This window comes from Oryx dammah, unplaced genomic scaffold (genome assembly GCF_014754425.2).
Source record: "Oryx dammah isolate SB20612 unplaced genomic scaffold, SCBI_Odam_1.1 HiC_scaffold_25, whole genome shotgun sequence".
NCBI classification, from domain to species: domain Eukaryota; kingdom Metazoa; phylum Chordata; class Mammalia; order Artiodactyla; family Bovidae; genus Oryx; species Oryx dammah.
In genome coordinates this window covers 101,033,450-101,059,579 of record NW_024070209.1, presented here as the reverse complement: position 1 = coordinate 101,059,579, position 26,130 = coordinate 101,033,450, and the positions used below count along the sequence as shown (strand labels likewise).

The window sequence follows — 26,130 nt, the reverse complement described above, 5'->3', positions numbered from 1 at the left end:
TGGACACTGCAAGCATCTTAGCGAGAAAATTCTGGGGAAACCAGGCTCGTCCGTCTCTACAGACACACGAAGGCAAGTCACCTGCATGGTGGGGCAGCAAGAGAGGTGAAGGGAGAGGGGAGGGTAGCCAGCCTGGACACCAGCACCAGGTGAGAACCGGGTGGAGACCAGCCACTTCATACCAGGCTTTTCATTGAAGAAACTCTGCAACTCTCTCTTAATGCTTTTGCTTCTGTGACATACATATACTGTAGAAAGGATGCAGCTGGAGTCAAAGGTGAGGTTGTAAACAGCAGAGATAAGCTACCAGCAAGACATGTACCATCAAGTGGGAAAGCGGACTGTTAGGATAGCAGGAATGGAGGTGACCTGCTTGGAGGATGTCTGGCTACTTGGGCGCCCAAGGAGCCCATGGACGGGCAGTCCCTGGAACCGTAACCAAGTCTTAGGAGGAGGAATAAGCAGCTTCGTGCAGACTGGTCTTCCCATCCAACGTGTTGGGACTAAATCACACCATTGCCGGATGCTGCCAAAGCTGGTTTGGGTCTTTGCAGAGCAGCGGTGGGGTGGGAAGGGCTTTGCCCTGGGAGCTGGGAGGACGAGTACAGTGGCCTGGCCTCTTACTGGCCACTTGATGGGAGCCACTCCACTGCTGTGAGCCTCAGTGGACTCCCCGCCTCCGCGCCCCCCGCAGCCCAGACCCTGGCACTCCCTGAGGGCTCAGGGAAGCTTGTCCAGTGAAGGGAAGTCCAGTGAGGCCGAGAACGCTGACTTCAAGAGTGGCCCTGAGGGTTATTCCGGGTACCACGTGGCGAGCACTTCATGGTGGCCAGGGCTCATGGGCAGCGGGTGTAGGAAGCGTGTCCAAGGGCAAGCCACGGCCACACTAAGCCTGCGTGTGCTTTATCCCGGACGACGGGGTCCTTTCGCAAAAGAAGGGGACTGAGCCACATCTCAAGGTCACAGAGCTCCGCAGTGGCCAAGGTGGGACAGGAAGCCAGGGCCTCGGGCTCAGAGACAAGTCAGGAAGCGTGTCCCTCCCCCAAAAGGAAAGGCCGCTGGCGCCCCAGGCCTCCGCCTCTCCCCCGGGACTCGGGTGCCATCGAGGCGTGTGGGCGGCCCCAGGGAACAGTTTAGCAGCTGACGGATTTTTTTGAACCTGTCTGCCAGAGTTGCCGGCTGAAGTCTCATCCTCAGCCCATCAACCTCAGCTGGGGCTGGGGCATCTCTGGGTGGGAGGCTGGATTTGGGCTGGGCGGGGGGAGCTGCCAGGGAGCCCCCGGGGCCAGGGGGGCTGGGGTGAGGACACAAAGCATGGAGGTCCCGGGAGGGATGCTTAGGGGAGTCAGAGCAGCACAGAGCAGGCAGGAGCTGAAGCGGAGGGGAGCCAACCCACGGTGGAGCTCGTCCCACCCTCCCCTTTGGATGATGCTTCCAGAACTTTGGGGGTAAACTCTCTGGGGCCTGGGCGCTGACCCCTGGGGTCATGGAGTTGGGATCCTGGAGACGATCCCTAGCCCCTCGTGTGAATTTGGGTGGGGCTTGGCCCTGTCTGTGCCTCAGTTTCCCTGTTCACGAAATGAGCTCTGACTCTGACCTCCCCAGCTCCAAGTTCCTCAGCGGGGAGGAAGGACGCGGAGGCACCCTCCACCCCCTCATCCCAGGAACAAAGCCAGGGTGCCAGGGGAATTCTCCTTAACAAATTATTTCCTATTTATTGGTAAGAAAAGTTGCAGCGGGGATAAATTATTAACAAATCGGAAACGGAGATTCTGTTGGGAGCCGGTTCTAATTCTAGCTGCCCTGAGGTCTCTTAATTCTCTTCTCCCTCCCCCGGCTCCTAACTCGCCCGCCCCCCCACCCCCACCCCGCTTCTCATGTGGTTTCATTGATCCCAGTTCCGCCTCGAACTGCCCCCCACCTCATCCTCCAGGCTTCTCTCCCATCCCCTTTTTGGTTTCCTTTTCTGAGCAAAAGCCCTGGACAGCAGCAAGGTCACCCCTCCCTGCTCATGAATCAGCGGAAACTGACCCGCGTGTTATTTCAGGGCCTGAGCGGCAGCTGGCCCGGGAGGCTCCTCTTGAGGTTTCAGGTTTTGCTTCTCATTGGTGCCATTTCTTCCCAGCCTGGCTGTCACTCAGGCAGAGGAAGGCATCTTCCTGGGGCTCATCCATCCTGGCAGAGAGTCTCCAGAAGCCACAGTGATGCCTCATCCGAGCCCAGACCCTGATCCCAGGCCAGCCATGGTGGGCATCTCCTGGTCCAAGGTCCACCTCAGACCCAGAGTCACAGGCCACCTCCTGAGCCCGGCCAGGCCTGGCCATAACCAAGGAAAAGCATCTCAGTTCTGCAGAGATGAGCCCTCCACTTTGCTCCTGGCCCCCTTTCACTTTAACCCTGCCCTCATTTACCTCCTTCCAGAGCCTTCTGTGATTGAGACTAGACTCTGGGATGCAGGGGCCAGGTCTGGCTCACCCTTGCCACTCCCGCTCCCAGCACTGATTTGATAAATATTCCCAAACTCGGCGGCGATCCTTGACAGTTGGCTCTGAGGATGGCGTCGGTTGCGTAGTTATTCAACACGCCCTCCCTAGCTCCCTCAGAGCGTTCAGCACCAGGAGGAGGGCGTGGCTCCCGAGGGGAGTGGGAAGTGGCCCGCCCAGGTGCTGTTTTAGCTGCGGGGCAGGAGCCTGGCTTCTCAATGTCCCTCCCCTCCCCAGTAGACGCAGCTAGCAAGCCTTTCTGATGGCCTGGGGCATCAGGCCGTCCTGGTGGACAAGCTGCCCCTGAGCAGGGCAAGGATGCAGTGCCGAACACCCCTTCCCACCACGAGGGACCCAGGACGACTGTCCATCAGCCGAACAGCCAGAGGGGGCTGGGTGGGGTCTTGCCAAGGTGCTGCCGTGGCCAGACAAGGGTTAATCTCTCCAGGAACTCAAAATTGTATTCCTTAAAAAAAAAAAAAAGACATACTTCACTTGGTCCTGGGCATATGTAGATTCTTCCCACGGCCAGATTTCTAGGAACGTTTGGGGTGGGAAACTCTATTCCAGCTGGAGTGCCTGGGGTGATCCCTGTGGGCCCCCCACAGTCACCTTCTGCATCCCGGCACCTCACTGGGTACCGCATGACTGACCAGATCCAAGTGGGCATCTCTCTCAGACGAGGGATGGCACCTCCTCATTTGCATACCCCTCACGACAGGGAACTCATTACTATAAAAAGCAGATAGGCCAATCTGGACTGCTGGCTCCTTAGAAAGTTGGGCGATATATTTTGACTCGCACTCTGCATATTTCCTTCGCTCTAGACCCCCCATCTTCTATGCGTTTATCCTCGTTTTCTCTGGTTACGCAGTAAACAGTTTCTAATTGATGAGAGAAAGGAGAGTGAGAGGCCAGATTAGCCCAGGCCCTCCTCCTCCCCCATGCTAGGAGAGCAAACGCTTTCCCACCAGGGCCAGCGGGCGGCTCAGCTGCTCCTCCCCGCGCACACAGACTCCACCTGTTCATCCAAGGAGCCGCCTGCCTGGCAGCTGCCCGGGCCTCCCTCTGTCCTGCCAGCCCACCCCCAATCCCCATCCGAGGCTCTCACCACCCAAACAGCCCAAAGCTTTTGTTGAACGCTGTTTTTAAAAAGTAAATAAAAAGTACATCAGGAGAGAGGGAACGACAAAAGAAAGAGGGAGAAAGCAGGGACGGGGTGGGGGGAGGGTGGGAGGGTGCAGAGAGGCAGAAAAGCTGCATTCAGAGAAGCCGGGTGCAGTGCACTATTGATTCAGGACTTAGAAAATGCTTAGAGCCAGGGAAAAGCGTCCTGCTCTTTAAAAGCTTGTGCAAAGCAGAAGCTAGACATCGGCAGCCTTCCCAAAGAGGGCCTGCTCTGCTGACATGAATATTTTATCATGGAGGGGAAAAAAAGTGGCCTGGAGGATTCAATGCCGGGTGATGGTGGGGGGCAGGGTGGCCTCCTCCGAGGGGCCAGGCTGGGACACCCAGGGGAGCCGCCCTCCCCAGACCCTGGGGCCTTGCAGAGCCCCTCTCTGGCTCTCTGCAAGCTGCCCCTGGCTTTTCTGCTGAAGAACTATGGGGCCCAAAAGAGGCCCAGGAATGGTGGGGACACCGGCTGAAACAGGGGAGCCCGGGAGGGTCCAAGTGGGTTGAGGTTGAACGTTCGTTGAGCCTGACAGCCCCCACCCCTAACCTTTGCCCTGTCCATCCCCTGCCCTTGGCCTCCCCGCCCCAACTCGATCTGGAGAAACATCTCCTCCTCCCCCCAGTTTCGGCTCCTGCGACACCCCAGAGCACTCTCTCCATAAATTCCAAACCCAAGCTGGTCCAGGCATGGAGACCAAGATTTTTCAGGTGAAACTTCCTTTCCTCTCATCTCGTAATTATTTTCAAAAGGGAGAAACAGAGGCACCGATAGGTTAGGAAACCTATTCAACATCACTGTGCTGAGAAAAGGGCAGAACTGGGCTTAGAAGCTTGAAAATAATAGACCCCGTCGAGAGCCCACTGGGCTACCTCCTGCTTGCCTGGAGTGGAGCCGGTCCTCGGTTTAGGGAAGATGAAATGAACTTTGTGCCACGGATGTCTTTGCAAAACGTATACAGGACTTCCCTGGTGGTCCAGTGGTTCAGAATCCACCCGCCAATGCAGGGAACGCAGGTTCGATCCCTGGTCCAGGAGGATCCCACATGCTGGGGAGCAAGAGAAGCCCCCACAATGAGAAGCCCGCACGCACGACTAGAGAGCAGCCCTCACCTCCCCAAACTAGAGAAAGACCCCGTTCAGCAACGGAGACCCAGCACAGCCTAAACAAACTTAGAAAATTAAAACACAAGCAAAACTCTAACAGACCATTTTATGATCGTATTGAGGCCAACTTCCCACCTTATTTTGGATCCTCAAGTTTCCCCTTCCTTTCTTGAACCTACCGGCTCAGCCTGGCCCACCTGCATCCTTCTGTCCAAAGCTCCTCCCCTACCCTCCTCTGCAGGGGTCTGCCAGCCCTCCCTTCCTCCGACAACATCCTGGCTGGCCACCGTGCCCTTCCCTGAGATGGGCATCTCATCAGTTTTCCTGGCTGGCCACTGTGCCCTTCCCCGAGACAGGTATCTCATCAGTTTTCCTTAGCAACTTCTTTGGTTAATCATGGTGTGGCCCCTTCCCACTGTGTGCTCTGTGAAGGCAGGCCGGGGCCTCTCACGTGCAAGATGCTTAACTAAGGTTTGCAGAGTCCCCCTCCCTGGGTCGCCTCTCTGGGCCCTTCGAGCTGGGAAGGTGGTGTCAGGAGTAGACGCAGCACCCAGACGGATGGGACCTGCCTGAACCAAGAGCCACAAGTCAAGGCTTCCTAGATTTCTTCTTGTTGGTCTCTAAGGAGTCAAGAAGTGGCCAGGGAGAGGAAAGAAAAGAAGTGGCTGGGTTTGCCCCACCCCCTGGCACACCTGGACAAATGTATTGCTCTATGGATGAAGCCCTTGGTGGGAATGGGAGTGGAAAGGCTGAGCCAGTAAGGTTTCATTCATTCACTCCTTCACTTATTCAACAATGGTCTCTAATGTCCTCTGTGTGCAAGATGGCCCTGAAGAAGCGGTCATCAGAACTGGCTGTTCATCAAAATCCTTGGGAAAAGGAGGGGGATAAGAATATTTCTGGACCCTAAGACCGGAAATTCTGTTCCAGATTGAAAGTGAACCAACCTACCAACCAACCAATTAAAACCTGCTGTGGTGACTCAGATGCCTGGCCAGGTCGGGATGCCTGGTGCAGCTGATCCAAAGAAGGGCTCGTGAACAGTGATGTCAGCCCACCTGTCACCATCACCCCTGCTTTATAGGTGAGGGGACTGAGGCCCCCAGAGGTCAGGCACTGACTCAAAGTCATACCTGCAGGAACCTGGGCACGTTTACCCCTTATGGAATCATTTAAAAATATTTATTTATTTGTGAGGCTGCAAGGGGTCTTAGTCATAGCATGTGAGACCTTAGATCTTCCTTGCAGCAGGTGGGATCTTTAGTTGTGGCATGCGGGATCTAGTTCCTTGACCAGGGATCGAACCCAGGCTCCCTGCATTGGGAGCCCTGAGTTTTAGCCACTGGACCACCAGGGAAGTCCCCCTTGGGGGAGCATTGACCACTGTGTCGTGACCTCCAGTGTATGGCACAGATGACAAACCTGGAGGGGAACTGGCTGGCAGGGTCAGGAAGGCTTCTGGAGGAGGCGGGATTTCAGAAGGACAAGCCCAGAAGGATGGGCGGACTGGATATGGACGGGAGGAGGGAGACCCGCCTGGGCTGTGAGGAGGATGCCCTATGCAGCAGGATGAAGCGAACATGCAGGAGCCTCGGGGAGAGAGGGGTTAATGAGCTGGGTTGGACCACGAGCCTGGTGGGGAGCTGGAGATAAGGCCAAAGGGCAGGCCTGGAGCCAGCGTGCAGCCTTGACATTTAGCAGCTGCAGGGAAAGCCCTGATTCTGGCTGGGCAGCCTCCTTCCAAAAAGAAAGGCTAAGAACCTGGGAACACAGGACAAGGCAGGAGCCAGCACCCTTCGAGTCCCAGGAACCAGAGCAAGGATGGGGTGCCCGAAGCCTGGATGCAAGGAGAAATTCCGAGAGCAACCTCTCTCCCTCTCTGGTCTTTGAATTAAAAAAATAAAAAATGAAAAAAGATGCTTAAGATTGAAAGACAAGATGCTTATAGCTGGAAGGGAACCAGTGTGGTCCTGGGCAAGACTGAAATTTGGTTCTCAAACTTGGCTGTATCCTGGGACCACCTGGGAAGCTTGAATAAATCCTTAGCCCAAGCCCACCCCAGAGACTCTGGGGTAGGTGGTGGGGCTACAGTCTTAGCAGGTTGCGGGGATGTTAAGAGCCCCCAGGCGAGTCCCCTGACTGGCTCAGCTGCGGACCACTCCAGTGGTGGGGGCCCTGGACGGAGCCAAAAGTCTGCACAGCTCCCTGGGCGCTGCTTCCTCCACTCCTCTGGAGGCCCAGCTGCCTGTCTGGGCTTGGGGCCTTCAGGAAGGCTGTCCTGAGGGTCAGGGGACATGGAGCTAAAGGAAGAGAGCCCCACACCTGAACCTCCATTCCTGCTGTGGGAACACCCTGACAGTGGTCCTCAGGCTGACTCACCTGGGGGCACCCCGGACAAGGCAATGAGGCCCTTGGGGGCAGGGTCCCTCCCAAGCAGTAACCATCAGGCTTCCCAGGAGACTCCCATGTGCAGCCAAGTTCGAGGCCAGAAGACCCTGCGATGGGACATTTCTCCATCATGGGGCAGGCCCTGGCTCCCCGCCCCACTTTCCTTCCCTTCCTCGCGCCCCCTCCCCAGGCAGGGAGGCGGCCAGTCCCTTGGGGACCTCAGGTGGGAAAGGGAGGGCTGCCCGGGACAGGCAGACGCCTCGATTCCTCTCCTCCCCAACACTGCACTCCCCTCCACCCTCTATTTTTAGGTCCATTATTGTCCATTCTTGGGTGGTTTTTTTTTTTTTTCACTCCTTCCCCAGAAAAAAACAGATCAGATTCCTCCAGGCAAAGCCATCTCGTCTCCCCCGGAGCTGGTAGGTGGGGGCACGCACACGGCCAAATAGACATGAAATAAGTGAATTATCAAATAAGTAGATTAGCAGACTCCGTGGTGTCTCAGGGGACACGCAGGGTGGGCAAAACGCTCTGGTCCCTCCTCCCCAGCCCTCCTTCCTCCGGCAGCCAGGGCGCGCTGGGGGAGCAGAGGCAGACAGGGACAGTGCACGCCCACAAGTACGTGAGCGCACACACATAACAACCGCCTCAGTCTAACCCGGAGAGAGACTCAGCGCCTCAGGGCAGCTAAGCAGCCTGGCTGGGAGCCAGGCACTGGGGCCAGGCAGCTGGTGGTGGAGGCGCCAGGCTCCTCTTCTTAGAAGCTGTGTGACTTTGGGCAAGGGACTTAACCTCTCTGAGCCTCGGGTTCCTCATATTCAAAATGGATATAAATATAGGATCTGTTCTTAAGTGTCCCTGGAGGGTTCAATGAGCTACATTAGGTCAAGGGTTCGAGATGCAATAGACACTCACTAAATGTAAGGTCTGAGGAGCTTCCCAGATGGCTCAGTGGTGAAGAGTCTGCCTGCCAGTGCACGAGATGCAGGGGACACGAGTTCGATCCCCGAGTCGGAAAGATCCCCTGGCGAAGGGAATGGCAGCCCACTCCGGCATTCTTGCCTGGGAAATCCCATGGACGGAGGAGCCCGATGGGCTGTAGCCCATGGGTCGCAAGAGTCGGACACAACTGAGCAACTGAGCACGCACGCGGCTGGTCTGCAGAGGTGGATCAAGAAGATGCTCAGACAACAGACCCAGCCAGCCGAGAAGACAAATGGCAGTTTTCCTGAGTTTAGGGCTCCCAGAGGGACCACAGGGGCCCAAGGGTGGACTCAGGGTGGTCTGGGGCGCCTGTGAGATTTGCAACTGTGTGTGTATGTGTGCATTGTTCTAGGAAGAGCACCCTGGATTCTCAAAGGGGCTGTGACCCCTCCAGAGTAGGAGGCCCTGCCCTGGGGTTTGGGGGCTGAGGTGTGGTGGGGTCCTGCCTTTGTCCACCCGCTCTGGGTCCCACGTGCCTGGGATGTTACTGCTCTCTCCACGCTTCCCTGTCTTCCTCTAAGTATCAAAGTTCCAAAAGCCAGAAGCAGACTCTGGGGATGCAGTGTGACCTGGAGGGTGGATACGCAAACCCCCTCTGGGGAAGGCAGGGAATTTACATCCCAAAGTGAGGCGAGAGGTGAGGGCACCCAGCCTCTGGAAGTCAATCCAGTGTGGAGCCCAGACCCAGCATGATGCCGGCCCCAGAGCTGTTGGCCAGGGGTTCTCGATTGTGCCTGGGGCGGGGACAGGGGGTGTGCCTGTGGCCTGCTGGCTTCTCCTTCCGCTGTCACCTGCCTTTGCCAGCTCTAGATGCCCCAGCCAGAGGGGATAATTCGAGGACCCGCAGTCCCCCGAAAGGGCATCATGAGTTTTCTGTGGGCTCAGGTAGAGGGGGCGCTGCCGCAGCTGATGAAGGGGCCCAAGGTTACCCAAGGCTCCATCTCTCTTTCGCCTCCTTTTCACCTTCTGCCTGACCACAGATTTCTGCTACGACTGAGGGGCAATGCCTGGGTCGTATTTCATTTCCTTTTATTTCCCTGGTTGACACTTGGAGTCGGACGAACAACTCAGGCAGCAGAAGGAGCTGGAATGAGGGACTGAGGGGGTCCAAATAGTCCCCAAACCCTCAGGACAAACTGCTGCAAGGGAAGGGTGTCTGGTCTTTGAAGATGGGGCTAGGGCCCTTTAATAGGAGAGGGCAGCTCTGAAAGCCCCAGGTGTAGATCTGAGGGGCCCATAAACTGGGATTTAATTCCTTCCTACCCATGAGACCTTGAGAGGTGAAGTGGCCCTTCCAGAGCTGCACCTTGGGATCACAGGTCCCCGCGGACAGCCGGTCAGACTTTCGACAAGGCAGCATGGGACAGTGGCCAAGGGCCCAGAGACAGGTCCTGGCCTTGTCATTGCTGTGCAAACTTAGGTGAGTCTCTGCACCTCTCTGAGCCTCCCTCTCCTCATTTGCAATATACCCGTCCCAGTGTTGTAGACAGACACAAATGCTACGCACAGTGCTTTGCAGGGTGCCCGGAGCACAGGGAGGTCTCGGGAAATAGCAGACTAATCCTGCAATATGGGGCTGCTGCTGCTGCTGCTAAGTCACTTCAGTCGTGTCTGACTCTGTGTGACCCCATAGACAGCAATGTGGGGCGGGCAGAAAAAACACTAGCAGGTGGTGAGACACAAGACCCACAAGTGTGTCCCCGGCTCTTGGTTCCTGAAGCTCCCCGCTGAGGGCTGGGCCACACACACCCTGCTCCTGACGGTGGAAAGCGGCCACCGAGGCTGACTTGGCGGTGATCCCTGACATTCTGCCCAGCAGCCTGCCTCCCGCCCTGGCCTGACCCGCCTGCCACAAACATCCCCTTCCAGCCCACCCTCCGTGGTGCTGCCACAGCAAGAGCCACGGCTTGTGCGCGGGTTGGGGCAGGGGCCTTGAGAAGCCCCAAGGCCTGCAAGAGCTGACTCTGAGCAAGACTGGGTCATGGGAGGCTGCACCCAGGCAGATAGCTCACCTTCACAGGCCAGAGAGCAAACTCTGACCTTAAGGCCACACCCGCCCTGAAGGTGCCACTCAGGCACTTCTTGGGAGGCCAGCTTGGGCTTTGCCACAGCAAAGACCCAGCACCAAGAAAGGCCAAGAAAAAAGAAAACTCAACGATAAACAAAAAACCCCAAAGGGCATAATCCAAAGAGTGAAAGATGATCTGTAGAGTGGGGGAAATATTAGCAAATCACACACCTGATAAGGATTTAGGAGACCACCTAATCTGCATCTTGAGAAACCTGTATGCAGGTCAGGAAGCAACAGTTAGAACTGGACATGGAACAACAGACTGGTTCCAAATAGGAAAAGGAGTACATCAAGGCTGTATATTGTCACCCTGCTTATTTAACTTCTATGCAGAGTACATCATGAGAAATGCTGGACTGGAAGAAACACAAGCTGGAATCAAGATTGCCGGGAGAAATATCAATCACCTCAGATATGCAGATGACACCACCCTTATGGCAGAAAGTGAAGAGGAGCTAAAAAGCCTCTTGATGAAAGTGAAAGAGGAGAGCGAAAAAGTTGGCTTAAAGCTCAACATTCAGAAAATGAAGATCATGGCTTCCGGTCCCATCACTTCATGGCAAATAGATGGGGAAACAGTGGAAACAGTGTCAGACATTATTTTTGGGGGCTCCAAAATCACTGCAGATGGTGACTGCAGCCATGAAATTAAAAGATGCTTACTCCTTGGAAGAAAAGTTATGACCAACCTAGATAGTATATTCAAAAGCAGAGACATTACTTTGCCGACTAAGGTCCGTCTAGTCAGGGCCATGGTTTTTCCTGTGGTCATGTATGGATGTGAGAGTTGGACTGAGCGCCGAAGAATTGATGCTTTTGAACTGTGGTGTTGGAGAAGACTCTTGAGAGTCCCTTGGACTGCAGGGAGATCCAACCAGTCTATTCTGAAGGAGATCAACCCTGGGATTTCTTTGGAAGGAATGATGCTAAAGCTGAAGCTCCAGTACTTTGGCCACCTCATGCAAAGAGTTGATTCACTGGAAAAGACGTTGATGCTGGAGGGATTGGGGGCAGGAGGAGAAGGGGATGACCAAGGATGAGATGGCTGGATGGCATCACGGACTCGATGGACGTGAGTCTGAGTGAACTCTGGGAGATGGTGATGGACAGGGAGGCCTGGTGTGCTGCGATTCATGGGGTCGCAAAGAGTCGAACACGACTGAGCGACTGAACTGAAATGATATATTAAAAAACACATACAACTCAACAACCAAGAGACAGCCCAATGAAAAACTGGGCAAAAAGACTTGAATACACATTTCTCCAAAGAAGATGTACAGATGGCCCGTGAGAACACAATACCAGCATCATTAGCAGAGAAACGCAAATCAAAACCCTAATGCAATACCAGCTCACACCAACCGGGTTAGCCGTTATAATACAAAAGAAAACTGGAAAGTTACAAGTGTTGGCAGGGACACAGAGAAATTGGACCCCTTGTAACAGTGCTGGTAAGAATGTAAAATGGTGCAACTGTTCTGAAAAACAGTTTGGCAATTGCTCAAAAACGTAAATCTAAAATTAGGTGTGTTAGTCCCTCAGGCGTGTCCGACTCTTTGTGGCCCCATGGACTGTAGCTCGCCAGACTCCTCTGTTTATGGAATTCTCCAGGCAAGAATACTCGAGTGGGTTGCCCTTCCCTTCTCCAGGGGATCTTCCCAACCCAGGGATCAAACTCAGGTCTCCCGCATTGTGGGCAGAGACCATCGGAGCTACCAGGGAAGCCCAATATGACCCAGCAATTCCCCTCCTAGGTATAGCCCCAAGAGAAATGGAACCATATGTCCATACAAAAACTTGTACATAAATGTTCATGACAATATTATTCACAATAGCCCCAAAGTGGAAACAATCCACATGCCCACCAACTAATGAAGGGATAAACAAAACGTGGGAGAGCACGCGATGGAATCTCACTCAGCTAGAAAAAAGAACAAGGTGCTGGTACAGGTGAAGCTCCAGAACATGATGCTGAGTGAAGGAAGCCAGATTAAAAAGTCACACTTGGTCTGATTCCATTTAAAGGACGTGTCTGGAATGGGCAAAGGCATGATATAGGAAGCAGACTAATGATTGCCAAGGGCTGAGGACAGAGGAATGGGGAGCGGCTGCTGATAGAGATGGGATTTCCTTTCAGAAAATGATGAAAATCTCTTGGAAATAGAGATGTTGGTTGTGCAACATTGTGAACGTCCTACATGCCACTGAACTGAATATTTAAAAACGGCTGAAAAGGCAGATTCTATGTTATATATATTTTACCCCAGCTTTTAAAAAATTGATGGCTAATTTCAAGTTATGTGACTATCATTGCAATTTTTTTTAATTAAAAAATATTTTTAAAGTGCCTTCATCACAAGAAAATAAAATTGTAACTGTGACTATGTGGTGATAGAAACTAAACTTAGAAACTAAACTAAACTAAACTTAGGTAATTCTTTCGTAATAGTTTTTTTGTTTTTTTGGCCACATGTGGGATCTTAGTTCCCCAACCAGGGATCAACCCACCACTGGACCACTAGGAAAGTCCCTCTTTCGAAATACGTACCTACGTCAAATCATTCTGTTGTGCACCTAAAACTAATACAAAGTTCTATGTCAATTACACCTCAATTAATTTTTTTAAAAAGAATTTAGAAGCCGACACCAAAGGGAAATGATGTGATGTACAATTATATCTTTAGCACTCAGCTTTGTTTTTCTTTGTTTTGATTTTCCTTTAATAGAATACTATAATAAAGGGATTTGAATTTGGAAATAAAAAATCCCAGTGCTGCGCTGAGCACAGGAAATGGATTCAGAGCCCCTCTATCTGCACTGGAGCCCCCCGTTTTGTCGGTTTTTGACCAGGTCTGAACTCTGGCATAGATTTTCCCCAAACTCTGAGAAGGCATCTATGATTGTGCGGCGATGCTGGATGAAGTGGTTAACCTAGCCAAACCTCGTTGCACAGCTGGGGAAACCTGGCTAAGGGGCTGTCCTTGCCGCGAGGAGACTGGCAAGGCCCAGCACCACCCAGCCCCCAGCCCCCTTCACTCTATCTGCTCTGACACACCACTCCCTGGCCCCCGTCACCCTGCCAGCAGTTGGTGTGTGCTTGGGGAATTAGAAACACATTTTCATATATTTAAGCAAATCTGCTGTGATGATTTAAAAAAAAAAATCAGAACCTGCAAACCAAAGCCAAACAGATCCATGCATCGTCTTCCGTTTCCCACTTTCTCCAACACTCTGGTTCCCTCCAGGAAGGAGCCAGGCCTCCTTGTGGGCCCGGTGGGCCCTGGCCAGTCCTGAGGCAGGAGAGCCTGGGGTCTGGGCTGTGGATCAGGAACACAGCCCGGACCCCCTTCCTGGGGTGGTGATGGCTGGCTGGTAACGGGGCGGGGCTGCAGCTTGGCACCTGCTTCTTTGAGCCTGCCAAGCTCTGGTCCAGCCCCAGGACTTGCATGCCCTGTGGGCCTCCTCAGGTCTCTGCCTGCCTAGTGCTCCTTTCCTCCTCCTCTCCTCCCCGGACACCCTTGGTCTAATCCCTCTGACACTGGGGAGTGGTTAGGAGCCAGGCGGAGAAGACTGGATCCCAGCTCCACCAACAGTGGGCCTTGGGGAGCCTTGGTCTATTTCTCCATCCGGGGCACAGTGACAGCCCCGCCCACAGGCTTACAGGGCAGGGGCTTTGATGAAACCAACCGGCCAAGTGGCCTGTCCCCTCCCCAGTCATCCACTCTTCTGAATCCTTCCAACCCCTCAAGGTCACAGACCACCCTGGTGCCCAGCCCCCTGCCTCTGAACTCCCATGGCACACTAGCCAAAGCTCGTTGCACAGCTGGGGAAACCTGGCTAAGGGGCTGTCCTTGCGGGGGTCCTGCGCCGCCCAGCCCCCATCCTTCATTCTCTCTGCTCTGACACACCGCTCCCTGGGCCCGCCGCCCCGCCAGCAGTTGGTGTGTGCTCCACAGCACACTTACACACTGGGCTCCCGGGCTCCTCTTCTGTTAACGTCTACTTTTACTCCTTGTGTCTCTCAAGCTAAATTCTAGACTGGGGGGGTGAAAAAAATAATCCCTTTTTGGGAACATTCACTTTTTGCCAGGCTCCCAGCTGCGGGCTTTCCATCCCTTGTCTCATCTCACCCAGACAATCAGCCTTTGAGACCATGTTTTGCATCACCCCAGTTTTCAGATGAGAAAACTGAGGCTCAGAGCATGAAGGACTTATCCAAAGTCCCACAGCCCAGAAAGGGATGAGCATGAGCCCCCACTCGTCCCAGCCCGAACCTCAGCTTCTCACCCACAGCTGGGGTCGCCTGCCTGTCCATCCATCCGCCTCCTGCTTTGTTCTCACACGTGGAACTTGAGGCAGTTTGTGTTAAACACGCACTGAAGCAGAAAAATGAATATATATGAAAAGTCAGGGCCAGGGGATGTAGAGAGGCAGATGAACCTGGGGAAGGTGGGGTGGGTGCATAGACTGGAAAGTTCTCGAAGCTCTAAGTCTGACTCTTTGGAACGATGTCTCCTCCAAGCCCTTTCCCTTTCCCTAGGCACTCCAGAGGCTCTGCCCCCCACCCTCCTTGGGGTGTTTAGACCCAAACTCCTTCCCTTGAAAAAGTAGGAGGCCAGGATTTCATCCACGGGGCCCTCGCAGGCAGGGCTGTCCCCATCCTGTCACTCGTCTGCTCCCCAGGAAGGAGGCTTCGCCAAGCAACAAGATGTCATGCATGGAACTATTCTTGTCCCAGGCTGGGACCTGCCTCGGGCGTTTCAAGAGGCTGAGCGGCTTTAACTAAGGGCTGGGTGAAGCTCAGTTTCCAAAGTCGCTTCCTGTTTAAGGACAGAGCTGTGCAGACCTCCTGCTATCAGCGAACTGGAAACCTCACAGAATAGGGGTGCAAACTGGGGAGAAGTAGAGGCTTTGGGTGCCTCCTCTGTCCTGATCGAAACCCTAGTTCTTCCCATAAGACTCAGCCCTAATCTCTCCTCCTCCGAGAAGCCTTCCTGGACCACACTGTCCTTCCACCCACCCACTCATTGTTTCAGTAAATGCTTCCTGAGCACTGACTGAACCAAAAGGGAGGGATGTGAAGACGGACAAGGCAGCCATGCCCCCAAGGAGCTCCCAGCCCAGGAGGGAGGCAAACATCAGGCGTAGAGTAATGAGCGTGGACTGAGCATCCATATGTGTATTCTATCAACAGTCCTATTTAAGGAAATGAAGACTCAGGGAGGTTAAGCCTCATGCCAAAGGTCACACAGCAGGGGATTCCAACCTCTACGTCTCTGCCTCTAGAGCCTGAGCTCTTAACTAGGAGGCCACATCTGTGAGCTTAAGTGACAAGGATGCAGCCAGATGAGGTCTTTTAACCCTCCTGGGCTAGGGAGTCAGGAAAAGCCTCCTAGAGAAGGTGGGTTCCAGCATGAACCTTTTTCAAAATGTTCAAAAGCTCCTTTTCCAAAAGGAGCCTGGGTTATCTAGGTAAGCACAAAAGGGTCAGACATGAAGGAAGCAAAGAAGACATTCCAGGTAGAGGAGGCGGGAAAACTTTGCGGGAAGCTGGAGCTGGGAGGGATGGGCGGGGCAGGGGGGAGTCAGTGTGTGTGGGGGGGCGGGATGCGCCTTCATCCTTTGCAAGCTCCTTATACTAGGTCTCCATCTCACCCACTCAGTGTTAGTCGGATACCACCCTGAACACCTGCCCTGTTTCTCTTGTTGTCTACTTGGATTTGCAAGAGTTATCTCACTTCTCCCCGACAGCTGCGCCTGGCATGAGGTCAGCCCTGGAAACGGGACAGGAGGGGTTTGATGCAGAGAAGGGGGGAGGCTGGAGAAGGGTGTTCCCCTGTCCTCCGTGGGTTTGGGGCCAGAACACAGGGGGAGAGGGGGCCCAGGCCAGTGAGCTGGGTGCTGGTAAGCTGGTGAGCTCAGTGCCACTGGATGGAATCATTTCAAGAACATCACATTCTGGCAGGAGGAGGGGCATCTGTGACCTGGATTGCACGTGGTGTTCAGTGCACAATGGGGAGGGGCTTGAGGTCTCCAGGACCTGCCTGCCACCTGAGTTATCACCCCAGCAGACTCCCTGGGGGAGGGATGGCGGGGCCATTGGCTCTTCATCTGGGTAAACTGAGGCACAGAGAAGGCAAAGCAGCTTCTGAGAAACATGTGTGCTCTGGGTTTTCCTGTATGTCAAGACCCTGGCGTCTCTGTGTGCTGAAGTCTCCTTAGATGAAATGTTTACCATTCACCTATTTCACCGTGGAAAAGTCCAGATGCTCAAGACTGGATCAACAGCACTATCAAAGCCTCACACTAGGAGAGAACTGGCACTCTCTAAGCACTTGCTGATACACTGAGAGAAGCACTTCCTTCTCCCAGCAAGCTGGAGAGGTGGGCAAGGCAGCCATCATCACATCCCATTACCGGTGGGGAAACGGAGTCTCAGAGACTTGGCTCAGAGACTTGTCCCAGATCACTCAGCCCATAAGCAGCAAAGCCGGGATGCAAGTTCAGGTCTTTGGATTCCAAGCTTGAAGCTTTTGTCTGGATATCATAACACCCTTCCGGAACCTTCCACCAGGTCTCCAACATTCAGGAGTCTGAGCTCCTAGCTTCACCCCTCCCTCTGGGATCCCCGCTCCTCCTGCTGTCTGCCTTCCTCCTTCAGCAGTAGTGACACCCCCTTACTCTGCAAAGGTCCCATGGGAAGCACAGGTCTCTTGCCTGCCCAATAGCGATAATAAGTATCAGCCATCGTTGACGGATTAGTAGAGCAGTGTTCCTCAGAGCATACCCTGTGTGCATCTGAATTACCTGAATTTCCTGTTAAAATGCAGCTTCTGGCTCTGAGGGTTGCCCAGGACCCAGTATTTCTAACAAGGTGCATCTTGGGAGGCAAGTGGGCGGCCAGCTGTAGGGCCATTTTCAACATCACCTGCCTGGTCTGTGCCCCCAGCCCTCTTTGCTCACCATCTCTCTCCTGAGACTCAAGGCACAAGGACAAGGTCTCCCCCCTCCTTTCGTGGCTGTGCAAGTGGCTGGTGGGCAACCTCTCTTTCAGAGCGCTGTGGGACTGCTCCCCATCCTCTAGGGGTCCTGCAAGAGGCCGAGAAGCCTTTGCCTCCTTCTCTCTGGCTCTGCAGACTCAGCAGGCTGGCCCCCTCCGGCCAGGCACTGGGAGTCAGAGGTGGGAGGCCGCCCGCCATCTCCCGCAGCCCTCATTGAAATTTCGCCCTTGCCCGAGAATCTTTGGTTGAGAGCTCAGCCCTATTAATTCTCATTCTGCATTTAGAGCCAATAGGTTTTTATTTATTCATTTATCTTGGTCTTCCTCCTCCCTCCCCTTCCTCACCGGGCTGGAATTTACAATTCAGGTCTCAGGCGGCCTTGCGGAAGGACAACCAGTCCAAGGCCAGGAGAGTCTGCACACTGAAGCCTGCGAGGGGCAGTCGCCCCCCCCCCGCCACGCCCCCGGCCCCTGGCGCACCCTCAGGACACTTCAGGGCTCACGCTCTGACCTGGATGGATGTTGGGACAGGCCCAGCACTCACCGCAGGAGGGATGCCAGGAAACAGGGACCCACTGGGCAATTCTGAGGCTAAAGTGGGGCTAAGGGCCGCCGGGGTACCACTAGGGCGCCCCCTGGTGGCTGGTTAAAACCACCGGCCAAGGCTAGAGGAATTAATGGCTACCTGAGCACATATCCAACCGCCTGCGCCCCTGAGCCCAAGATACAGGGCGGGACGTCCTCAAGGCTGGGGTGGGGCAAAGAAGCAAAGGCCCGGACACCGCAGAGGGCATAAAAGCCACAATAACAAGCAAACCGTGAACACCTACTATGTGCTGGGACTCGCATGGCTGGGCTGTGTCCTTTCCCAGCACTGTGACACGCCTTCAGCAGCAGCATCTCTACTTCACTGAAGTTAAGAGAGGGAAGGCTGGGCCACCTGGAGCATAAGCACAGGCCCTGCCTGGCTGCGCACAAGTTCCCGGCCTGCCCTCGAGACTGAATGACCTTGGCGGGATTTAGCCAACACTTTCTAATCCCTAAAATGGGATTAGAACGGTCACCACCTTGGAGCATCCTAGAGGTGATTTAATGAGACACACACAGAACCTCTTGCCTGGAGAATCCCAGGGATGGGGGAGCCTGGTGGGCTCCTGTCTCTGGGGTCGCACAGAGTTGGACATGACTGAAGTCATTTAGCAGCAGCAGCAGCACAGAACCTGCTCGGGGAAGCTACAGTAAACAGCGGGGTGGTAGTTTGAATTCATCTGCATGTGACCCCCTCCTCCCTGCAGAAGCAGCCTGGGCGGTGTCCCCACACCCGTGGGCTGCATGTTCGTGATCAAAGGCAGAGGTGGATGGCAGCCCATCATGAAACATTTAAGTCCATCAGGTTGGTGTCGGGACACCGAGGACCCACCAAGCAGAGGAAGGTAGAGATGCTGTTTCTCCACCACCACCCTCCTCACCATCTTCCCAGGAGAGGACAGGAAGGTGGCAGAAGCTCCCTCCACAGCCCAGGGCTCCAGGACCCAGGTTGGGCGGCATCAGGACTGTGGTAGGGTGACCACCCCACCCTGGCAGCTGCGCTGGGCTTTTTATGAGAATGGGGGCAGCCTTGGCCAGGAGAGGGCCTCGGACTCCCACCTGATGGTCATCCCCACTCCGCAGGCCTTGACCAGAAGCTGGTCCAGTGATTTAAGATTTCGCCACCCGCCCCATGCCCCTGCCCCCGGCACATTAAAATCACGATGAATATTTAAAAGAAGAAATACACTCAAGACTCTAACACAAGAGGCGGCAGCTGACTCTGCTCTGGGAGTCAAGTGGCGAAGTCCTCGCAGGAGCTGGGGCGGGCGCTCAGCCTGAGATGCGGCTCAGAGCTGGGATCCCCCGGTGCTGACCTTGGCCCTGACCTTCAGGGGCCAGCCCCGTTGCCCACCCCTGAGCCAGCGAAGCCCTGGGGTCCTCAGTGAAGTGGGACCATGCGGCCCCTGGCTCCTGGCCCTGTGCTGCCTTCTCCTTTACTGTCCCCCTCTCTCCGCTGGGGCTGGCCAGCCTGCCCACCGCCCACAGTGACAGCCTCCTGACCACTGACCATCCCAGTGGGAACCCCCCTCCCCAGGCTGACTGCTCTGGGATAGGATCCACGCACCCACAGGACTGAGCCATCCTTGGGAGCCTGGTGGGGACACCTGCTCAGTCCATCCATAAACCCAGAGCTCTGGAGGCTCCCCCAGGACACATGGAGGCAGCAATCACCCAAGGATGACACCAAGCCCTTCCTGTGGCTTCAGCAGCCTGGCTTCCCTGTCCAGCCTCCTGCCTGACCAGGGGCCTGCAGGGCTCTGCCCAGTGGAAGGCATCTTTTGGGAGGCAGATCAGCTTAGTGACTCTGGAGCCAGACGCTTGCATCAGAGCTTTACCGCTTCCTGGGCTGTGACTTTGGGCCTCAGTTTCTCCATCTGTACAATGGGAATGACAACAGCTACCATCTAGGAGCAATTCTTCTGTGCCAGGCCCTAGTCTGAGCATTTTATTTTATTTATTTATTTTAAAATATATATTTATTTACTTGGCTGCATCAGGACTTGGTTGTGACACGTGGGATCTTTCCTTGCAGCACACAGGCCCTCTATAGTTGTGGCGCCCGGTCTCCAGAGTGCTCAGGCGTCAGTAGTTGTAGCGCTCAGCCTCAGTTATTCCATGGCATGTGGGATCTTAGTTCCCTGACCAGGGATCGAACCCGTGTCCCCTGCATAGCAAGGTGGATTCTTAACCACTGAACCACCAGGGCAGTCCCTAGTCTGAGCATTTTAGGGTGAACTAAACTCGTTAGGGTGACCTGAGTGTGTGCTGTGGGTACACACTTTAAAGGACAGCAGCTCAGAGATGCCACCGGTCCAGAACTCACTCCCTGAAACTTTGTGTGACGCAGAATCAACCCAGCTGAACTGAGTGAGGACTAGAAGGAACAACTCATATTGAGCTTTCAAGCCCCACGCTCGGGGACTGGCATAAATGACCCCCACTGTTATTACTGTTGCTGTTATTGGAGTACTGATGTACCCTATGGCTCTGACTCCATCTTTAACTAGAGACAAGTGACACCCACCTGAACGCCTCCCTTCCCCTGACTTAACCAGTGACTGCGGTCACCGCACATCGTGATAGAATCGGAGAGGGTGCCATCCACACCAGCCACCCTGATCTGACCCCTTCCTTCCTCCCTTACAAATCCCCTCTGCACTTCCACCAAACCTTCCCCTGCAAAGGGCGCTTGGCCTCTCTCCACCTGGCAAATGGTTTGCTGGATTGGATTGGATGGACCAGGAGGTGGGCCCCTGAAGGGATGAACAGGGGGAAGGCAGAGTGCAATCTTGCAAATAGCACCTTGCTTGCTCACCCAGATGCTGACTTCCTACAAGGGAGGCGGGGCTTATCTGCAAGGCTGGGCAACTGTGACTACGGTGGTGGTTTGGTGGTTTTCCCAGAGGAGAGGATCCAGTGATCACCAGGCCAAGAATTTCCCCACCCCAAAGAATGGCGTCACGTGACCCCAGCATCCTCAGGGCACCCTTTGCTCTGGCGCGTTTCCAAGGTGGGACAGAGACGGTCCCAGTCCTACAGGCGGGAAAGTCAGCCTGGCATCCGGGTCCTCCAGCTGTGTTCGCCCATCCCAAGGGTCTGGCCCAGACCCCCACCCCCACCCACTTGGCCTGAGGGAAGGCCACAGCAGGGGGCCGACTTACATGGGAGCAGAATCTCTCTGGGGGGTCTCCGCACGTGATGCCAGAGGGCTCCACCTTCACCTTGACATAGTCCTTCAGGCGCATCACCTTGGGCTGGCAGGCATAGAACTCCCAGGTGGGGCCTTCGTCCGTGGTCACCCAGGATTTGCAGATGTCGTAGTCCCCAGAGGCCAGCGGCAGGCAGTGCAGGAGGACCAGCAGGCACAGCATGGCGGCGCAGTCCCCAGGGGCGCGGCCCGCAGGGGCCCAGTGAGGTGGCAGCTGGCTCAGGCGGGGCGCACAGCCTCAGCATGGGAGAGCCACATCTACCGGGCGACGGAGGCCAGATGTCCCAGGGACTCTGCCAGCTTGCAAACAGCGAGGAAACTTGGTTTTTCCAAGAGGCCGATACGGAAAACCCAGGGCTGGCGTTTCTCAGAGTGCTGATGGGCAGATCAAGAAGTTGCCCACAACTTGGCGTCCTCCTCACCTTGGCGTCCTCCTCACCTTGGCATCACCCCTCTCCCAGAGGTGAATCTGATCAAATCAGGCAAACGCTCCAATTGTGACCGTGGATGGAAATGGGAGATGGAGAGAGTCCGCAGGGATCTGGCATGAGGCCAGACCGGATTGCTTTTAATTTTTGTCCTTCCAATCAATCCAGCTTTTTTAAGGGCCCTTTCATGTGTGATGTGTGCTCAACACCACTGCACAACCACCCTCTGGCCTGCGTTGTAAAGATAAAACAAAATCAGGCGGCGTACCTGTTAGCTGCACACACGTCCCCCTATGGGACTGGACTTGGCATTTTGGCCAGTGAAAGAGATTTCTTTTCATATGGGCTGAAAGCGACAACAATCATAGCTGGACTGGAGCATGAAAAGCAGTGACTGAGGTGTTAACTGGGGAGCAGCTGATTAGGGTCTGCTTTGGTGGGGACAGGCGCTAATGGGGGCAGCTGACCTTGGCTGGTAGCCATCGGCAACTTATCAGGAAGTTTCTGAGACTTCAGCTCCCAATCCATCCAGGTACCCGGGGTCTGGCTTGTCTTTCATTGTAGGGAGGGAGGAGAGAGAGCTCATTAGCAACACCACCTGCAACAAATTAAATAGAGAAAGAGGGGGATAAAGATGTAGAAGAACAAAAGCTCTCTGGCAAAACGTGCAAAATACAAAGCTGCATTAGCAAGGTCTCCGGAGAAAACTGGGTTATTTTCATTAATACCGGAGGAGCACATTTGGAGACGGGGTACATTATTCAAGAAGGCAATGCGCTTTCTCTTTATTTCTGGGGGTCCTGGGGTCAGTAGAAGTGTCCCTGTTTGGGGTCAATGACTTTCTAAAAAGCCCCAGGAGCTGAGACGGAACGGTGGCTTTAAAATACTGCAACTGACAAGTCAAAATGTCAAAACCGTTGAAGGCAGAGATGAGGCTGTAATTATAGGTGTCGATGAGGCTGTGTGGACAGGCTCAGATAAAGAATGGTCCAGGCATGGCCAAAAGTTACAAACCAGGTGCTAATAACTGTCTCCAAAATTCTGAAATGGTGAATTTAATTTGCAACTGTAAGGATCTAGGGATGTTGAAGACTTTGACGGAAGTGACGACGGTGTGTCATATTAGTTTTTTCCGATCGAGGCCAAAATTTCGCAGTCATCCTTAGAGGGTATGTTTATAAACAGGTCACCATTATGATTATTGCTTTACTATTTTAAGCTACTTGTAATTATTTAAAAGCCCTAAATAGATATAACTAAGATGAATACTACATTGTGGAAAAAACACGACTCCAGTAGTGTGATGTGTTCCAGACATTTGATATATCACCAGGAGAATCTGGTCCCCCAGTGAGGGATCCTGGCCAGAAATACTTAGCCAATAAATAGGGTAAAGGTTACTGCAGTGAGTCACACCAGAGCCATGTGCATTATTAATTCTGGTAATTATGTCTCTGATTGTTGCACCTAAATTCCCAAACTATTGCAGCAGCCATGCTACCTTCACCGCTCACCTGATTCTTCAGCCATTGTATCTAGAAGGTCCTGAAGAGATAACTACGTTTCCATGCTCCTCCATTCTCCATCCAGATACAAACCCACTCCTGCCCCAAATGACAAACTAGAGGGTTGGGGACACTGTCCAAATGGGGTCTGGCCGCTCAGCTCCTCCCCAGGTGGAGTCCCCAGGCTAGGTCCCAATGCTCCAGGCTGGGGGCATCATAAATCTGCATGAAGGCAGCCCCTGCCCCTCTCTCTGGCTGAAGGGCTCTTGATAGAGATGAATGAGGAGCCAGGGGGACACATTTTCACATCTCACCTCTGGCTGTTTCGAGAGAAACGGTGTTACAGAGTCCTCCTGGCCTTGAATGTGCTCCTTGCTAGAAAACTCTCAGAAAAAATCCGCCTGGAGACTATTTTTACAACCTGAGAAAATGTAGTAAAAATAAAATAGCGCTGGCCGGCAAAGGTTTGGATGCCTCTATCTGAGCTTTGTGCTGCCCAGAAAACAGCACGTCCCTAATTAATTCTTCCAGCGGCAGGCTCCCAACTGTTCACTCCCAGGTGGGGCGCTCCTGATACGGGACACCAGGGCGCCAGGCTTCGTGGTTCCCAGGGAGGACCCACCCACCCAGCCTGGGGCTTCCTTCATCTGCAGTGATGCTCCCAGCCTGAACGCTGCTGGACGCGGGGAGGCAGCGAGGCCCAGAGGCCAGGAGGCCCGCCAGACCCACGAGGCAGCAGGCCTTGCAAATATATTAATTGCTTTGCAGTTGCGTTGGCTTAAATGCCATGCATTCCCTGGAAAACTCGGTGAGGGTGGGGGGCCAACAACCACAAAATCTGCCCAGGAGGGGGGCAATAAACGTGTTTACAACTAGTCAGTCAACTGGGCGTTGCTGGCACCATAAGGGAATTGTGAGCTCAGCACGAGAATATTATTACAGTCGGTTTTTGCCAAAGAGGAAAAAACGGGAGGGGGAGAGACGCGAGAGTCTTCGGCACAGTGAGGAGGAAAGCGAAGAGAGAGAAGCCGGTATAGGAAATTTCAGGAGTAAGAGGTTGGGTCCCCGTAGATTGTTTTCTCCTTGGAAAATAAATCTTCACCTGATATTATTAAGAAACTGCAGCTCCCAGAAACAAATAGAATCAATGCGCTTTATTTTCTTTTAAGAGTCCTCAGGAACGGGAGGGGAGGGGGAGGGGCTGATAGCCAGGGTATTAAAACCCGAAAATTAGATTTTACCAGGATTTCTGAACTCAGATTTCTCTGTCTTATTGAATTAGCGCCTCTCGAACTGGCTGGGCTCGAAGCAAGCTCCTCCCGAGTTGCCGGCTGGGCCCTCGCCTCCTGGGAAACTTGCCTGGTGGGCGGGGAACCCCTAGAGGTGGTCCCTGGAGAGGGGGCGCTGGGAGTTTCTCCTGGGACCCAGCCCACACCCCGGTTTCTTTCTTCTTTCCCAGCGGGACAGCGGAAGAGGGGGTGAAATCTACCTTCAGATGCGTTCAGGGTCACCTTCCAGTCCCACCCCACCCTCCCAACTCTAACCATCGCCCCCCACCCGCGCAACCCGGGCGGGTCCCATGGGTGCACCCGCTCACCGCCGCCTCGCGAGCGTGCATCCCACTGCTGGCGGCCCGGGTGCCTCAGCCTCGGAACGGCAGCCTCTTCGGTCTCCGGATGCCCACCTCCCCCCGCCGCAAGCCCTCTCAGCTCCCAGGCAACCCCTAAAAGTTGAGCGCGGCGGGTGGGGCGCGAGGAGGCCTCCACTGGGAGTGTGGGGCTGCGGCACGGGGCTGCTGGTGGGGTGGGGGTCAGCTCCCCGCCGCGGACCCCAGGGGTTCAGAGTCCGCGCTTCGGGTGGGCTGCAGGCGTCGTGCCTCGCACGGCAACGTGCCCGGCAAGCCCTCCGTAGCTTTTTGTCTTTCCGAAGTTGAGTGTAAACCCCGGAGCAATTAATAATCACACCTTTAATAAAGGCCGGGCGGGCGCCGAGGGGTGCCCCCCTCATTTGGCACCTCCTCCCTTAATTAGGAGACGCCGAGCAAAGCGCCCGGCAATTACTCTCATCCTTTTGCCCAGCGCCGCAGCCGGCAGCGACCCCGCCGCCGCCCCCAGCCCCCAGGCAGGCAACTTACTCGGGAGCCGGAGCCGGCGGACCCTGCGAGCCCGTGGTCCTCTTCCCGCGGCCCCTGCTCCCACAGTCCGCGCGCCACCCAGCTCCAGGTTCCACTCCACACTGTCCCCGAGCCCGTCCGGGCGCATAATCCTCCCCATCAGCCCACCCCTCCCAGGCGCCGAAAGAAGTTTCTAGCGGCGGCCGGAACGCAAGAGTTTTTCTGTGCAACTCGCACATTTTCCCAGTTTTCCGAGAGGGGAAGGGGATGGCAGGAATTGGCGTGGCTCTAGAGGGTGGCGATTCAATCAGGGTAGGGGAACGGCGCGAAAGGAAGGGTTAATTTCCTTTCCACAAACACATCCAGGCGTTCTCTTAACATCCATCCTCGCGCCCCACTCACTCGCACAAATGGTGGGAAAAGACCCTGGTGGGGAAAAGCCAGCCCCGAAAGACAAGCTACTCCTTTAAGATGTTGCTACAAACGCACACTCACACACCCCTCTCTAAGCGACTCCGGTCCTCCGCTAGTAGCAGTCGCCACCAATAACTTTTGCATCCGAGCCTCGGCTGGGCTACTGTTAAGTGGCTCCTGGGCCCCGGGAAAGCCTGCGCGGTCACCCAAGCCCTTCAAAAATGAAAGCAGGCTGGCCAAGCTGCAGCATATCCACCCCCCAACCCCGCTCGCCTCCCGGGCTCTCCCCGCCCGCCTTACCCCGGCTCGGAGCGGCTTCCCGGAGCGGAGACCCCGGAGGCCGCCACCCTCCGACGCTCTGCCTCCCCCTTCTGGCTGGCGCTGGGTGGGGGTGAAGGCCGAGGGCTGCGAGCCGCTGCTCCTTCCCCCGCCGCCTCTGTGGCTGTCAGATCGGGGCTAGGGAGCCCTCCGGCCGGGGGGGCCGCCCGCAGCCGTCCCGGAGACGCAGGCCGGGGGAGGGGGCCGCCCGCGCCGCCTGCATCGCCCGCCGGGGGCCGAGCCGGAGGTCGCCGCTAACAAGTGCAAACTTTTGGGGCCCCCTGGGCGGCTCTGAGAGGACCCGCGCTCGGGCACCGGGCAGCCCCCGGCCCGGGTGGGCTTCGCGGCGG

General features: G+C 55.0%; 1 protein-coding gene across 1 annotated transcript in view; it reads right to left on the bottom strand.

Annotated features, from left to right (window-relative positions):
- The window catches only part of NTNG2 (netrin G2), a 75,355-nt gene extending 49,517 nt beyond the window's left edge, over window positions 1-25,838 (bottom strand). The window contains exons 1-3 of the mRNA XM_040225448.1: window positions 25,763-25,838; window positions 21,898-22,028; window positions 20,956-21,661 (exon numbers count right to left, since the gene is read on the bottom strand). Of these exons, the coding sequence (XP_040081382.1) occupies window positions 20,956-21,165 (210 nt within the window). The 5' untranslated portion in view covers window positions 21,166-21,661; window positions 21,898-22,028; window positions 25,763-25,838. The remainder of the gene's footprint in view (window positions 1-20,955; window positions 21,662-21,897; window positions 22,029-25,762) is intronic.
- Window positions 25,839-26,130: the final 292 nt, after the last annotated feature.